The following is a 17,587-nucleotide window of genomic DNA, read 5'->3' as shown; positions in this document are numbered from 1 at the left end:
AGTGAAAAATGTGTATTCAGTAATCCTGGACTAGGGCTGTATGTCTTACAAAAATTACAAGAGAATTAGTAAATGGAAAAACAATTTGTGAAAGACAATCAAATGTATGGCTACTTGTACTTTAAGACTGACGTTAAAACTACTAAGGCTTCAAAAACTTTTAAAAACTAGAATAATCATAATTTTAAAATACTCACCATCTACTATTCCAAACTCCTTCTCGTGGGCTCGTGTGAGGATCTCTTTGTACAAGATCTCAGCCTCCTTGTACTTGCCCTGTTTCAGATAGCAGGATGCCTAAAATGATATAGTGAAAACTGTAAATGTGATTCCTACGGTCATTTACAGCTCAGATTATTTTCTTATATAGCTCCTAAATTCTGTAAAGTTGTTCAAGAGAACATCAGGAATGCAAGAATTAGAGACAGTTTTAAATTGAGGTAAAAAGCATAATTACTTAGGTTTTAAGATTTTATAATTAAAATAAAAAGAGCTTTATGAATGAGCTTATCATTATTATTATTATTATTTTGTGTGTGTGTGTGTGTGTGAGAGAGAGGAATCCAATAATGTAAAGCTGAATGATTTTTATATTCTTCTGATATCATTATTTCTCTAGATGAGAGAGGCATAAGAGAGAGAGAGGGAGCGAGAGAGAGAGTACAGGGTTGTTATTGTAAGTGTGTACTCACTAGGTTGTTCTTTGTTTTAGCAACATTGGGATCATCTAGGCCAAGCCTTTTTTCATAGATCTCAAGGGCTCTGCAGTAGTAGTACTCCACTTCTTCATACTTGCCCTGGTTCTGGCACACCAGCGCCAGGTTGTTCAGCTGCTTGGCCACATCAGGGTGATCCCTACCCAGCACCTGATAAAGACAAGATAAAAGAAAGAAAGAAAGTAAGAGAGAGAGAGAGAGAGAGAGAGAGAGAGAGAAAGAGAGAGAGAGAGAGAAATAAAGTTATTTTTCATCTGACATAGCACTACTTTCAGTTAATCCACAGAAAATAACACTGCAGTGTTTATGAAAACTTCTGGGTCATAGCACTGAGGCATTCCAGCCTTCCAAATTCACTCCAAGAGCGTCATACAATAAAGATGTGCATCTCTATCTCTCCTGTTCTCCTAATATTAGTTACACAGGCAATCTATCTCATGTTCAACACAGCCTTACAGTTTTCACTAGTTAGGCTTACAAATATGTATGTGCCTAAACCTTGAAAAACACATGGAAGTCTTTTTCTGGAAGGCAGCATATGTTTCTCCAAATTGTGTATGTATATCTTTCAGCACTGACAGTGCCTTCACAGATGTGCAAGTTACCCATGTCATGGGTACTAATACAACCCCATAACATGACAGACTCTTTTTTTCTTTACATTGGTAACAGTCTAAATGATTCTTTTCATGCTTTTCAATACATGTTTCTACTGTGCATAAGTCCATTTCAGATGAGTTTCAGCCCAGAAAAGTTGGTGATGTTTCTAGACATTGTCGATATAAGGATACTGCTATGCACAACATGAACAGTGTTAATTGGCTATGGTGTGTCAAAGCATTCTTGAACCCATATGGTGATATCCACCAAAAAAGTATCCCAGTTTTTAAAAAAGTGCTTTCTGAGGGATCAATTATCTTATTTATAGCCTAAAGTGTTTCTTTAGGAACCTACTTTTTCCCTCAATTCCAGAGCTCTCTTACACAGCGGTTCAGCCTCAATGTACTTTCCCCTCTTCCCATAAAGCACTGCCAGGTTGTTCAGTGTGGCAGCCACCTGTAACAGATCCAAAACAGAGGTCAGGCAGTTTGAGCCCAGTGTGGACTGTACATCCTAAGAATTAAAAGTCAGAATCATCACACTGTGCCTCAGATTTTCATTGTTTTAAAAACTATGCTTGCTGAGTGTGTGTTGGCTTGATGGCTGCCACTCACCGAGGGGTGCTCTTCACCCAGAGTCTTCTCTCTGATAGCCACAGCATCATAGAGGAGACGAGAAGCTTCTTTGTAATTATTCTGGTCCCTGTTGTCAAAAGACTTCTTTCAGAAGACATGTACAGCTTTCAATAATAATTGTTGTCCTTCTCAAATTTATACACAATTATGCTGTAAAGAGTCTGTCTATTGTAAAACACTGTGTAATTATTGTAATTCACTGGGTAAATATATCTATAATAAAATAATCTAAACTGATTATAAAGATCTATTAATAAAAGATCTATTAATAAAAGATCTAAACTGTAAATCATCAATAATTATAGCATCACAAACATGCAGCAAAAAAAATTGTGACTCTCACTGGAATTCTACTTCCTCGCCAATATTCTGACTATGACTTTTCATGAGAAAACTTACCTGTATACAAGAGCAAGGATGTTGAGCATGGTGGCTACATCAGGGTGGTCACGGCCTGAGGTCCTCTCCAAGTCCTCGAGCATCTGTTTGCAGAGTGGCACAGCGACCTCATAACGGCCCTGGTTGGCATACTGGATCACCAGGTTGTGCAGTGCTCGAAGGCGAGCTGGAACCTCATAGCCACCCCGTTTGGCTGCTGCCAACGCAGCGCTGCTGGGCTGGTGAGATGCTGGACACACAAACATTAATATTACAATGCATGTTTGCATGAAAGCCAATTCCTTCCAATTCTTGAAAAGAAAACATTAAACTGTAAATGGCCACAATTCTTTACAGGAAAATTCCTGTAAAAGTCCTTAAAAATGTCCTTACTTCCTTGTTCATGCTCCTCTTCATCATTTGGGAACAGATCGTCCAGAGCATCTTTTGTTGCTTCTCCGTTTTTTTCCTCTAGCTTTAAAAAACAAAACAAAACAAACTATAGTGCTATTTTACTATACTATATTACTACATCCACAAAGATATGTTAATTGTATGTTAAGTTCTGTTAACAGAACTGTATTTGTTTTCAGGGTGAAGTGCTTGCTGTTACAATAATATTATTTATGTCCCATAATGCAAGTAATTACAAATGTCTTCATCAGTCTAAATGTTATAAGACGCCTGACATGCCCATGTTATAACTGTTCCTTTAACAAGCTGGAAATACAAAGGTAGGAGGTACACAATTACAGAAAAAAACTGATTCATTCACCATAATTCACTCACTGATAACAGGGATAAGTGAAATCAGAAAGGATCGTTGCTTGAGGGACAATCAGCACAAGATAATAAATTATACATTTAAGAATATGGATAATATACATACAGGTGCTACTAACTTTTACGATTAGTCCATTGACGTCTTCTAAAGCAAAAATGTAATGTGGTTTAATAGACCTGCCTTTCTCTTGTAAAGGCAATGATTATTTTTACTGCATGTACTGTGCTTTCACACACGCAAAACACATACTTTTTTGGAGTTATTTAGAAGGGCTTCTAGCCATGGTAGCTTGTACTACTGACTCTAATGACAAGCTTGTGTCTAGGGTTGGGCAATAAAATTATAACGATAATTATTGCGATAAAACGTCCTTGATACAGTGACAAGAAATGTCAGATAAATTTCGATTTTACATCTCACACTTTCACATTCTAGTGAAAGCCCTGGTGGCATTTTCTACTGCAAGGAAAGCGACACTACTAGCCAAGAGAGGGCGCACTTCTAAATTTTTTGACATGATTATAGTGTGAGGCGGCGATGAGTGAAATGAGTCGTTAAATATACTTTAGCAACGTCTGAAACGTCTGGAGTTATACATTCCCTGTTTGAGTGGAGTCACCGACGATCTGTTACAGCACTCAAAAAGTCATATTTAAGTATTAGTGCATTGCCAATCAATGAAAGTGAAAGAAAGACATGGGTTCATGTAAATCACAGCCCTAATTTAAACTAAAGTATTTTGAGGAAGGTGTGAGGTAATGGAAAGCGGAAGAACGCTATGTTTCCAGGCTTGCTGTTTTTAGCAGCTGGCTAACTTGTAGCAGCACTCCATCACTCGCACAACACGGCGAATTAATGACAGATCAAGCAATAATGTAGATCAAACAAGACACAAACCACTTTCAGTTTAAACATTAAACATTAAAAGCCTAAAATGAGGACTCTGTCTGGTGTTAGATATATTGCAGTTGACCCCTCAAACTACTATAGAGAAAGCCAGTTGTCTGCTAGCTGGTGTCTGAATACTGTGATATGCTCTGATATGGATATGGTAGAAGTGCTGGCAGTAAGGCAGTGTGATCCAAGCATACCGAGCCAGCTAATGTTTGCTACTCATATGAAGTTGACGTTGTCTACTCGTTACCTGACAGGTAAAATAATCTTTTCTTTCTTAAATTACGACTATTACAAAAACTGTGGCTGTGTGCTTTCCAGTTGATAAAAACAGCACACTAGACACTTTCTCCCACTCTCCCATGACAGATTTCTGAAATGTTCGACTGTTTGGTGAGTGTTTGTCACAAAGGGAACACATAAAGCTTTCCAACCATAAAGGATAGTTTAAAACAGCAATTAACCACCCAGGACCAAAAATCAGACTTCAAGCTTAAAAAAATAATGATTTGACACTTATCATGATATGTATCGATATTGAATAATATGAATTTTGTTTATCGTGATAGCATATTTGGCCATATCGCCCAGCTCTGCTTGTGTCCTTTAGACAATGTTTGCTAGTGTTCCATCGCCCTTACTTTGAGCTCCACTTTCATAAGACATTTGATTGGTTTCAATGTTTGTGTTCGTGTTGTTTTGATCTTCCATGTGCATTTGTTTTGGCTTAGTCCAGCCCCTCGTTTCATGTCTCCGCCCATGATTGTTTTCACCTGTCCCTTGTTATCCCTGTGTGTTTAAGCCCTGTGTTTGCCCCTTGTGTTTGCTGGTCTTTGTATTGGTCTATGTTTGAAGTTTGCTTTGTTTGAATCTCTGTGTTGTTGGTTGTATTCTGGTTTGTCATGTCTGCCCCACGATCTATCCGTATTGGCTCTATGACTTTGGACCGTCTTGACCATGACCCTGGATTTGCCCTCAATAAAAGTCACTTACCTCCACACATGCGTCCGCTAACTCGCTCCATCTCCAAGCAAACAAAACACACATCATCTCGAGTTTGCATATAAGTTTTTGTCTGACCGTGGTATCTGTACAATAAAGAGCTTAAATAATTATCTGAGGTCATTCATGTCTGGACACTGCTTCCACCATGGACTACATGGGTTTGTTCATTGAGTTTGCCACAAGCAATGCCAGAAAGATCTAACTGAAGACACTGATACCATATATAGTTAGTTATCAAGTCTGCAATGCATCCAGTTTGATGGAATCTATATAGGATGACTCTTCTTTGGCCCCGCCCACTCCTCTATATGGCCCTGTTGATGGGGTTTTTATTCTTCTATTGGCCTTTGCCTCGGCCTAAAAATCAATGCTAAGTTTCTAAAGCACACTCTGAGATAGAGGTGGAGACTCTGAATGCCAGTTGTTTTTTTTATATAAAATTGTGTTCCTTTTGTGCAAGTGTTTTTTTCATCAGGTGAATGTACACTTTTGATAAGTGAATATTTTAAAACAGAACAATAAAATAAAAAGCCTGGAAACGAGACAGCATGTGTGAAAACAACACAGCTTTCAATGGATTATGGTACACTTGTTCCCTGACTAAAGGAACTGAGATGTACCCTTAAGGGTACCACCCAAGTGACAAGAGGGGTACTGTCCAAGTGACAGTTTTGTACTTTTTTGAGAGTGTACACAAGAGGAGAAACACCAAAGAATGCAGTATATGACAACCAATAAATGTGTGTGTGTGCATATCAGACAGAAAAGAGTGCAAGGAGGTGTTTGTCTTACCGCTGGCAAGGCATCCTTATCATACTTCTTCAGCTGGTTCATGAACTCCAGGTGCTTCTTCTCCTCCTCCAGCTGGGCCACAGTCTGCTCACTCTTTTGCAGCTTTTGCTGTGTGTTGCTTAGCTCATCCCTTAGCCACTGATTCTCTTGGCACAACCGTCGCACTTGTGCCCGCAGCTTCTGCTTCTCTGCCTCCACCGTGCTCAGGTGGTTGGCCAGAGCTGTCATCACCTGCAGCAGCAGCAAGGAGAAAGCCACCACACCAATCAGAGATCTCACCAAAGGTTAACATCACACAATCATCTGAGCTGAATAAGTGACATTCTTTTGAGTTAAGATGTGACATAGGGATTAATTTCCAGTGAAGCACTAAGACACACAGTTGTGATTGACCTATTATTTGTGTTTCTTTTTTCACTCATCCATCTCAGCCATGTACTTTGGCTTAATCAAACCTTTTCAAAAACCCTGTCCAAAGCTCTATAATCCAACACTAACCTCACCCGCATGCCCTGCATGTTATTTTTCTTAAAATACCTCTCTTGTTTATTTGCCTTCATATCTGTTTCTACATGTCTTTTAAAGCTTAATTACCTCACTTCTTCCTACATGCTTCATTTTACCTGTGCCTCACCCAGGCCCAGCTCTATCATCTCCACAGACTTGCGAAGCAGTGAGGACTTCTCATGCACCAGGCAGGCCACTTCATCCTTGTTCAGGCACTTAATGGTCTCAACTAGGCTGTGCAGAATGGCATTGTGTTCACTCTTCAGTGCCTCTAGCCCCTGGATCACCAGCTTAGTGCTGGAGATGATCTCCTCCTGTGTTAGTCTTTCCAGCTTCTCCTCACAGGGGTACACCATGGTGGACATGCTCCCAGTGACAGGAACAGGCCTGTAATGGAACAAAAGGAGGGATATGGGTTTGGTCGCTGCAATTTAAAGATAAAAGAGTCATATATTCACGCATTTGTCTAATTAATTTCAGTCAACATCAATTTAACTAACAACTAAACTCAATTTAAAAAGACGTGATTAATTTATGTTAAACATTACATTTCAGCTTAGGAAAAGTCACTTGGGGTGATTAAAGCTACAAATATACAGTGCCTCCAAGCAGTATTCAATCCCCTGCAGACATCTGGAGATAACAGCATTGTGAAATTTGGACAGTAGATGGTCCTGGACAGCAAAAAAGAATGTTTATTAATTTTTAAATAATTTGCAACGTTTACCAGAGGGTCAATTATTATTCAACCCCTCAAACCACCAGAATTCTGTTTGTTTCCCCTCAAGCATTAAGAAGTAATTGAGGTATTAAGAACAATGAGCTTCACATGCTTGGATTAATTATCTGTTTTTTCCCACCTCTATACTCTAACTATAAAACCTCCTCCCCAATCAAGAGAATAGCACTAATACATGGTCAACATGGAAAAGACTAAGGAGCATTCCAAGGCTATCAGAGACAAAATCGTGGGGGGTCACAAGGCTGGCAAGGGGTACAAAATCCTTTCCAAGGAATTGACCCACTTGTCTCATCCAGAAGTGGAACTACTGTTATCCTTCCATAGCCTGGACAGCTTTTCAAAGTTTCTTCCCATGCTGAGGCCAGGCTTGTCAGAACAGTCAAGGGTGACCCAAGGACAATAAGGAGGTAGCTCCAGGAAGATGTCATGGGAGTGGGGACATTAGTTTTAATAAATACCATAAGTAACGTACTCCACCGCAATGGTCTGTTTCAGGAGAGCCCGTAAGGTACCTTTACTTTCAAAGTGTCATGTCAAGGTCCAAGGTTTGCTGATGATCACTTGGAGGACTCTGAGGCAGACTGGTTCTAGGTTCTCTGGTCTGATGAGATCAAGATCAAGGTCTTTGGTGCCAACCACACCTGGGGCATTTGGCAAGAGGATGGCACTGCATACAACCCCAAGAGTACCATCCCTATAGTCAAGCATGGTGGTTGCAGCATCACGCTGTAGGGCTGCTTCTCAGCCACAGGGCCTGGCCATCTGGTCCGCATCCACGGGAAGAATGATAGCACAGCCTACCTGGAAATTTTGGACAAAAACCTCCACTCCTCCATCAACTACACGGCCAAGAAAACCAAGGCCTGGTTTAAGAGGGAAAAGATCAAGGTGTTGCAGTAGCCTAATCCGTCTCCTGACTTTAACCCAATTGAAAACTTTTGGAAGGAGCTCAAGATTAAAGTCCACAAGAGATGCCCAAAGTACCTAGACAACTTGGAAAAGATCTCCATGGAGGAGTGGGCCCAGATTACTATAGAGACCTGTGCTGGCCTGATCAGGTCTTATAAAAAACAATTCATAGCTGTAATTGCAAACAAGGTTTATTCCACAAAATATTAAACCTAGGGGTTTAATAATAATTGATCCTAATTTTTATGTTTAAAATGTATCATAATTTAATTGAGCAACTTATATTTTTTGTAATATTTAGGCATCTGTTAATAAATGCTATTCTTGTTTAAAGTTTGAATGCTCTAACTTTTTTACAACTTGTTGAATTTGCAAAATCAGCAGGGTGTTGAATACTACTTGGATGCACTGTACATGGTGGTAAATGTAGATGCATCTCTTATCAAAGTACACTTCCAATCCTCAAGCACTGTTTTCATGACACAGTCATATGAATGAGACCAAAGAAATTCAACATTAACCAATCAGGTGACTATATTTGTTCCTTAATTTCAACACTGACCAAACTGTAAACTATTTAGGTGCCCATGATTAAAATGGTGACCCAGTTCATCTTAACAATGCTGGGAACATCATAAACTGTACAGTCCATACAAAATACAATCTATATATCCTTACCAATCATTTACAATGACCAATTTAAGGTTAAACCTTGCAAAGTCTTGTGTCTTGTAATGATTAACAAGCAAAGAATCAGCCAGTACAAGAACTCACTGCCTTTGACAATAGGTCCCATTTAAGGTGTGTGCCTGTGTGTGTGTGTGTGTGTGTGTGTGTGTGTGTGTGTGTGTGTGTGTGTGTGTGTGTGTGTGTGTGTGTGGAATCCAATAATGTAAAGCTGAATGATTTTTATATTCTTCTGATATCATTATTTCTCTGGATGAGAGAGGCATAACAGAGAAATTCCTGCTTTGCGCAGACCAATGTGTCATGTATTACAGCCAATCCAAAATTTAACAGTGACACTAGTAACACAATTTTATATAAGAGCTTTGTGTGTCTTCTGTATATACCCATACAGCACTTGGAAAGTGCAGATTGAGTCAGGTAGATTGTCTCAGCAGTACATTCAAAGTTCCTTCTTATAGTGACAAACTCACACTAAGAGACAAGGTTCATGCAATAATTAACTCAGCTCAAACTAGAGTAGACACATCATTTAAGAAGCAGAAAATCAAACCAAAAGCCCTTTTTCCTATTTTTTTTTACATCATTAATAATAAAAGCATGTGTTTCTGTATTAATTTTAGTTTTATGAATTATGAAGTTATAGATAAAAATGACAAAAAATGTATAATCAGATCACAAGAATACACAAAAAATTAATTAATTTAGATGTTGAAAAAAACATACTCAAAAAGAGAAGTATAGAACATGTATAGACCTCTAAAGTTGTTTGTCATTTTGTAGTCAACAGCACATTCATATACTGAACACTGGGTCTATGTATTTTTCTCTATGGGAAGAAAGAACGTCAAAACCATGCTACTGTGCACCATGGCAAAAAAAAAATTAAAAGCAAATATGCTTTGTATACTTTCCGAATGTGTGACTGGATCTTCTGAATACCACGTCAGAAAGTCAAAATGTGATTACTGATACATCCATGCCACAAGCTACCTAAAACTCCTGCGCACTGAAACATCTAATACTGTATTTCAACTCCATCATACAACACCACTTACTTCAAGGGTAGGGTACTAGTGCCATAGCAGCTTTGTTGCTGGTTTGTCCAGGAGTTTTTGTGAGACTGCCAGTATTATGATGTCAGTGCATTGCAGTATCAGCTCAAATTTAGTGATATTCATAGCTTTTTCCTACTCTATCTCGTTTAAAAGCATTTGCATTAGATGCCAAAATATTTAAGAATAAATTCAACATTCATGCACTATTGTTTACAGTACCAAGGGCTAGACCCCCAGCCACACCCTGCCCTGCTACAATTTTAAAATGGATTAACAAAAACATTTCTTGGCTGCCCATGTCCAAATTTCATGCTTTGACAAACATATAGCTCTGTGCACTTATTTAAAGTTTAATGAACTTAAAATCGTAAGGCAAACAAGTTACTTACTTTTTTAAGTTAAAACATACAGTGTAGTTAAACAGTGTAGTTAAATAATAAATGTATTGTTATTATTATTATTATTATTATTATTAATACATTACATTACTTTTCAATGCTCTATCAAGAGCTTCATAAAACATTCATTCCAATCATTTGAAATGTCTTACAAACTCATTTCCAAAAAATCAGGACAGTATGTAAAAATACAAAACAATTTATAAATCTACTCTGACCTGTATTTGAACAAAAACAGTGCAAGTACAAGATATGTAATGTTTTCTTATCAACTTCTATGTCTTTTGTAGAAATATATTCAATCCTAAATTGCAGCACATCCAAAAAAATTGGGATGGAAACAATTTTATACTAGAAACACTGTAAAATGTTCAAAAAATATATATTAAACAGGTGTACAAATCATGGCTGGGTAAAAAACAAGCATCCAGAAAAAGACCTAGTCCTTTATGAGCAAGGATGCCTTGATGTTTGGCACTTTGTCAAAAATACTTTTAATAATATGACATTATTTTAATAATATGACAAAACCAAACCACATTCTGCCCATGCTACAATAACATGGCTGTGTAATCATAGAAAGTAGATAACTGTAGAGGTAGATTGGCCTGCCTGCAGTCCAGTGCTGTTCCTATGAAAATGTGTCTTATTAAGCAAAAAATAGGACAACAAAGCCTCTGCATGGTTGACCAGGTGAAGAAAGAAAAGTGGTAAAAAAATTACGTTTTCAAAACTGGATCAATTTGTTTAGTGCCCAAATGATTTTTTTTACGTGCTGTAACAATGTGGTAAACATGCTACCTTACCAACTTCTTTGGAATGTGTTGCAAATTTGTAATAAATATGTACAAAAAAACAAACATTCAATTCAAGTAAAACATCACATATCATGATACAACTTTCAATTTCAATTTAAACAGAATTTATGAACCACTGCTTTCTGGTTTCTTGGCATTTTACAGACAGTCCCAACTTTTTTGGTTTTGTATTTGGCAACAAACTCATTATTTAGTTATTTTTATTTAAAGAATGCTTAAACTACTCCCAAACGTAAAACTCAGATTCAGGGTGAATTTGACATTAATCTTATTGCAATAATTTGCTATATAAAATTGAATGCATTTTGTGTGGCCTATTCAAACAGGACAGAGTCCATCAAACTATTTCTACTGATATGATATAATGTAAACGCAGACATTCTTTTTCAGGTGCAAATGAAAAATATGAATTCCTTTTTTTTTTTTAATTATATAATTCACATTTTACAAAAGCAGCTACAAATATCATACTGTGCTGTACTCGGAGTACTTGGATGTTTTGCTGTAAGTAACTCATTATATATGGCTGCTTTCTTTGCTTATCTATGATTATAAATTAGTCATATGCGTATCTGCTTTATGGCCTGTTTCCAAACCCCGATCATAGGTCACTGTAGTCTCATGACTGTCATTAACTGCCTCTACTTGTAAAAACTGCGCGATACGAGAGAAAGAAACTCTGTCATGCAATCTTAAGACTGTATGTACCTGCTTTACCAGCGTATCGACGCCACAACTGCTGTAGTCGCACAAAAGCGTAAGTCGCCTGAGCCTCATTTAAACGAACCAATCGGCATACCTGTAGGGTTGTCTAGGGGTCTTCAGATAAAATGTCAATTTCCCACCGCGAAATAACAGGTCAACCAAAGCAGGTCTAATCGGTGGCAGCACACTGCGGCTAAATTGTCGACACAGCCTACACTAGGGTACTAACATACTCTACTAGCTCTACAGCCTCCACTTGGTCAGCGCTGAAATCCACAGCCTCTTCACTAAGGTACTGAACTACTGTAATGTTACTCCACACCCGCCCAGTCCGCGTAAATCCTCGATACCTCAGAGACCGCGATCACAAAACTCAGTACTATTTATCTAAACAGAAGAGTGAGGCTCTTGTACCCGTAGTTTTCTTCCAAAAATGTCTGCGCTCCGGTTGAACAGCTGAGTCGACCGATGCGAAGCCCAATTTCACATCCGTGCCATAATTTCACCAGATAGCTAACTTGTACAGAAGAGAATCAGAGCCGGTGCATGAGGAGCCTGGCCACTTCTTCCCCCACAATCCCTTCCCCCGCCCTCGTTATATCAAAAACCAGGACTGCTGAACAGCAGAGGGCGCCCGCGAGCGAGTCCTCAATGAATGGGAGTAAATGGAGCTCAACGGCTAAAAACGAAAAGTTAAAATATTTTCTAATCACTCGCCCTAAACGTTTCCTTTAATTTTAGGAAGTCGAAGGATGTATTTCACTAAAAAAGCAAATAAATCCTACCTATATATAAAGAACCCTACCGTTCACTGACGTCATGGACATGAGGCGCCGTTTTAAACTCCTGTAGCTCGAATTTCAAAGCTCTTAAAAATATAACAGCGGTGTTAAAATGCTATTCAGTGTTCATTACTGAATTTAATTAACAATGTTAACCATTTATAAACTATGATTTTGCTCAAATGCTCCATCCGGGGAGAATTACCAGAGAACATGTAGACAGAGAATTACAGCTCTGCAATGTCTTCCGGGTTTCTCAAACGCTAGAGGGCGCTCCTGAACGAGTCCAAAATGAATGAGCTGGTATGGAGCATTTAAACAAAATCATAGTTTATAAATGCTTAAACATTTTTAATGTAAAAGGATAGCTGCATCATCTGCCAACTGACTAATTACAATTACAAATTAAAAAATGCCTAACACATTCAATTTGTCAAAAGCGTGTGTGCACAATTTAAGAGGGGACAGGGAAATAGCGAAACACAAACCACTAGGCAACAAGAGATACACTGAATGTATATTAACATTGCCATATCAATAATAAGGTAAGGTTAGGTAAGGCTACCACTGAAACTCATGAAAGCCACGCTGACAACGATTTATTAAAATTTGTAATATTATCAAAATTGTAATATTGATTAAAATGTAACTTATTAAGGATTCTAGGAGGCTCTCGAAGCAGTACAGATTACTTTTGCTGTCTCGTCAACATTGTCACAACCTCCTAGACAGACAGATGTCCTAAAATGTACCCCGTAGCCCCGCCTAGTGCTAATTAACTTATATTTGCATGTTGGTCAGTTAGAAAAAGAAAATGAAAACTGGAAAATGAAAAGTGAATCTTCAGAAGGTGGCGCTGATGTTCACTTTCATTTGCCTTTTCATTCTGACAGTTAATGTGCGTCTACAATGAAAACTGAATCACAGACTGTCACTTTGCTGTTGATTTATTCAGTTTGCATTTTCAGTTTAATTTAATCAGATTTGCAGCCATTTGCTGCAAATGTTGATTTTAGTTTTGACATGTATTCTGCTTTTCACAAAGAAAAGCCAAAGCCAAACTGAAGTTTGTGTTTTCTTTTGTCTGTTAGCTTTTTCATTTTAGATTTTGCCATGAAAAACCAGAATAACGACTACAACGAAATGACAAATAGCTGTTTTCAATTAATCTTTATTTTTGTCACAAATGGCTCATGCTCATGTGAAAAATGAAATTGCAAATGAAGGTATTTCATTTCATTTTCAATTTTGGCAGGCTATTTGTGCATATTTTTGGTAAAATAAATGGCCAAAAGAGGTTTGCATTTACATTTTATTGTTTTCATTTTCATTTCCTTTTTGGCTGGATTTGCCTCCCATAGGTGCAGATGTGACTGTTAGGAGGACTTTGTGATGGCTAAGGTAATCCGGCCCTAACATGCTTGGCCGTCACAAAGTCCTCCTAGCAGTCACATCTGCACTGTGTACTTGTGCCACAACTCAGTTCTCTTCAGTCGTCAGTTGACTTTGACTGTAAAACTTGCTGCTGCTTTTGAGGTAAGGTGTATTTTGTATTTTTTATATTTGCACATTTATTAGAAGTACGAACAGGTATCTTGGATTTTATTGTTTAACTTTTAATGTTATTTAATTTGGCAAGCAAATAAGCTGAATGGTGGAGTTGCTAAAGGGGATGATCATCAATGCTAGCTAACTAACAGAGGAAGATGAAGTACACAAATCATGTACTTGAGTTAAAGTAGAGATACCCAAGGTAAAATATTACTCCAGTAAAAGTAGAAGTCCTTACTCTAGACCAAGTACAAAAGTACTTGGCTTCAAATGTACTTAAGTATCGAAAGTAAAAGTACTAAAAGATTAATTATGGCTCTGATGTTCTATTATCATTTTTTAACAAGACTCGCTTCATGAACTAATTTTAGGTTAAAATACTCCAGTGTCTCTCTTGGTAAACCAGTCTTTTAATAGAATGCCATTAATTAGTGACGCTGACGTCTATTAAAATTCTCATAAGCACAAAAAACTGAAGGCAAACGGTTTCCATCAGGTAGAACCGAGTGGCTCTGAAATGACTTTTTACAAACAAGCAAAGTTTCAGTTTAAGATTACTTTGTAAATTAGTTACATGTTGAATAAATACTTGCTTTAAACACAGGTTCACAAATACATTTTCCTTTACTATATTGATCTGTAGGTCTCTGTTCATAAACATAAACTACCTGAAACTAATTTACTATAAAATGAAAGTGTTTGTATGAATTCAGAAAAAAATAAACATGTCAGTCACAACTGCATATGTGTACATATTTCTATATTGTGGTCTGTTTACACAAAGTTAGGTTAGTTCCATCATTTAGGTAAACGTATGTGCTCCCAAATTTTACGCTGCTGCACTGACGTTGAACCATGTGCTTGCACTGGGTTGGTATGACCAACAGGTCAAAACAAGCTCAGAATAAAGTGACCACAGTGCCCTGATTGGTGTTCTTGCTTTGCACTTCTTTTGTTTTGACATGTTACGTTTTCATATACACAAAAACCAAAAGGAACAACAGATTTCTCAAAATGTAGTAGAGTAAAAAGCAAAATATTTGACTTTGAAATATGATAGAGTGAAAGTAAAAAGTCACCCAAAAAGGAAATACTTAATTAAATACAGATACATGAAAAAACTACTTAAGTACAGTAACAAATTACATTTACTTAGTTACTGTCCACCACTGCTAACTAACCTAAGCTATTTATGTTAGCTAGAATCTAAAGTTAACAGCTAGTTAGCTATCTTGCTAAGCTGTATAAGCCAGTGCAAGCACTAACGCTAGTTTAACCATCTTGTTTTTTAATGTGCTTTTTTTGCAGTGTGGGATTTTACTATTTTTTTACTTTAAGCATTTATGCATTTCTTAAAATCTACAGTAACACAACCATTAATGAAATTGTAACATATTAACTGCTTATATGACATATACCAGAAATACAGTCATTTTATTTGGTTAAAAGTATGGAAAATAACCTTCAGAAACAGTCAAAGCAGGATTTCCTTTGCTTAATGTTTTATTTGACGAAGCTTCAACTCTCACAATGCTGCTCCCGCAGCCGCTTTGGACTCAGGGTCAGTCTTAAAATTAAGAAAAGAAAGTGTTTCTGCTATCATTAATATCATTAGTATTATTATTGTCTTTGTATGTACATCTGCTGATAGGTTCAGAAGCATTAGCAGAGCTATTTACAGACATACTAAAGCTCCTACCACTAGTAATAATAATAGCTTCTCTTGTTTCATCTAGTAATTTTGAGACGGTCTCTGACTCTGAAGCATAATGATAACGTGAGTGGAACCTTTTGTCAAAAATAAAAGAATAGAAAAAAGAACAATAAAAGAATGGAACAGTTAAATAAAACTGGGTTTCGTTGTCAACGCTAATGTCATGTTATGGTATTTGTTCAAAGATCTAAAAAAGCACATTGGCCTTGACAATGGAGTGAATTTGGAGGCGGAGCTTCTGAAGGAGCACAGAAGGGAGGGGTCGTTTTTCCTGTTTCAGTTCAAATATCAGCGCCTTCTTAAACTAAGCTGAAGTAAGATTCTTGTTCGCCAGCTTCTTGTTCACCAGCTTCTTGTTTGCCAGTTTCTTGTTCACCAGCTTCTTATTCACCACTTTCTTGTTAGTCAGTTTCTTGTTCACCAGCTTCTTGTTCGCCAGCTTCATATTCACCACTTTCTTGTTCGCCAGTTTCTTGTTCGCCAGCTTCTTATTCACCAGCTTTAGCCTTGTCTTTCTTATTGTGTCTTATTACTATCCCTTGAGGGGATTTATTTTATTTTATGTGCATTAAGATTATAAGTGATTCACACATTGATGTATTTGCTGCTGTGTGTGAGATTATGTTTGTACCAGAGCTCGCACTATACACAGACTGAATACGTCCCTGCTGCTTCGAGGTATGTCTGTCTGTGTTCATGACAACCTATAGTTCATATTGTAATTAGTTTTTACTTTGCATTGTTTCATCAAAAGTGTTTTTTTTTATCATTAAACCACTTAAATTGTTGATGATCACATAAAATATTTTTTGGTTAAACTGACAAACAATTTTTACAACAATTGAAAAAACAATTATTACATCAGAGAAACAGTGTTGAGTGTTGTATAAAGAGTTCATTTTTGGAAAAAAAAATAAATAAACATAGGAGCTAACTATGGTGAGTTGTTCTTAACACATAGTGCATTTAAGTTTTTCACAAAACCATTACTGTCCATTGTCAAGGCATTAAAAGGTCATGTTTGACAACAAATATGGTCAAACCATAGATATACAGTACAGACCAAAAGTTTGGACACACCTCATTCAAAGAGTTTTCTTTATTTTCATGACTATGAAAATTGTAGATTCACACTGAAGGCATCAAAACTATGAATTAACACATGTGGAATTATATACTTAACAGAAAAGTGTGAAACAACTGAAAATATGTCTTACATTCTAGGTTCTTCAATTTGTTGCCTTTTGCTTTGATTACTGCTTTGCACACTCTTGACATTCTATTGAGCTTCAAGAGGTAGTCACCTGAAATGGTTTTCACTTCACAGGTGTGCCCTGTCAGGTGTAATAAGTGGGATTTCTTGCCTTATAAATGGGGTTGGCACCATCAGTTGTGTTGTGCAGAAGTCAGGTGGATACACAGCTGATAGTCCTACTGAATAGACTGTTAGAATTTGTATTATGGTAAGAAAAAAGCAGCTAAGTAAAGAAAAACGAGTGGCAATCATTACTTTAAGAAATGAAGGTCAGGCAGTGCGAAAAATTGGGAAAACTGTGTCCCCAAGTGCAGTCGCAAAAACCATCAAGTGCTACAAAGAAACTGGCTCACATGAGGACCGCCCCAGGAAAGGAAGACCAAGAGTCACCTCTGCTGCAGAAGATAAGTTCATCCGAGTCACCAGCCTCAGAAATCGCAGGTTAACAGCAGCTCAGATTAGAGACCAGGTCAATGCCACACAGAGTTTTAGCAGCAGACACATCTCTAGAACAACTGTTAAGAGGAGACTGCGTGCATCAGGCCTTCATGGTAAAATAGCTGCTAGGAAACCACTGCTAAGGACAGGCAACAAGCAAAAGAGACTTGTTTGAGCTAAAGAACACAAGGAATGGACATTAGACCAGTGGAAATCTGT

The 17,587-nt window shown here is 37.5% G+C and overlaps 1 protein-coding gene across 3 annotated transcripts in view; it reads right to left on the bottom strand.

The window, feature by feature from the left end:
• Positions 1-12,191, bottom strand: part of klc4 (kinesin light chain 4) — a 29,423-nt gene extending 17,232 nt beyond the window's left edge. For 2 of the 3 annotated variants that reach the window (XM_017683776.2, XM_037545608.1), the window contains exons 1-9: positions 12,043-12,191; positions 6,428-6,698; positions 5,805-6,035; positions 2,723-2,804; positions 2,351-2,579; positions 1,931-2,018; positions 1,671-1,772; positions 693-866; positions 198-297 (exon numbers count right to left, since the gene is read on the bottom strand). In XM_017683776.2, coding sequence (XP_017539265.1) covers positions 198-297; positions 693-866; positions 1,671-1,772; positions 1,931-2,018; positions 2,351-2,579; positions 2,723-2,804; positions 5,805-6,035; positions 6,428-6,676 — 1,255 coding nt within the window. In that variant the 5' untranslated portion in view covers positions 6,677-6,698; positions 12,043-12,191. Of the gene's footprint in view, positions 1-197; positions 298-692; positions 867-1,670; positions 1,773-1,930; positions 2,019-2,350; positions 2,580-2,722; positions 2,805-5,804; positions 6,036-6,427; positions 6,699-11,722; positions 11,927-12,042 lie in introns of those variants that run through there. The other variant, XM_017683777.2, reaches the window with a different exon arrangement.
• Between the last annotated feature and the right edge of the window lie 5,396 nt (positions 12,192-17,587).

Source organism: Pygocentrus nattereri, chromosome 15 (genome assembly GCF_015220715.1).
Source record: "Pygocentrus nattereri isolate fPygNat1 chromosome 15, fPygNat1.pri, whole genome shotgun sequence".
Taxonomy (NCBI): Eukaryota; Metazoa; Chordata; class Actinopteri; order Characiformes; family Serrasalmidae; genus Pygocentrus; species Pygocentrus nattereri.
This window is presented reverse-complemented; position numbering and strand designations above follow the sequence as displayed.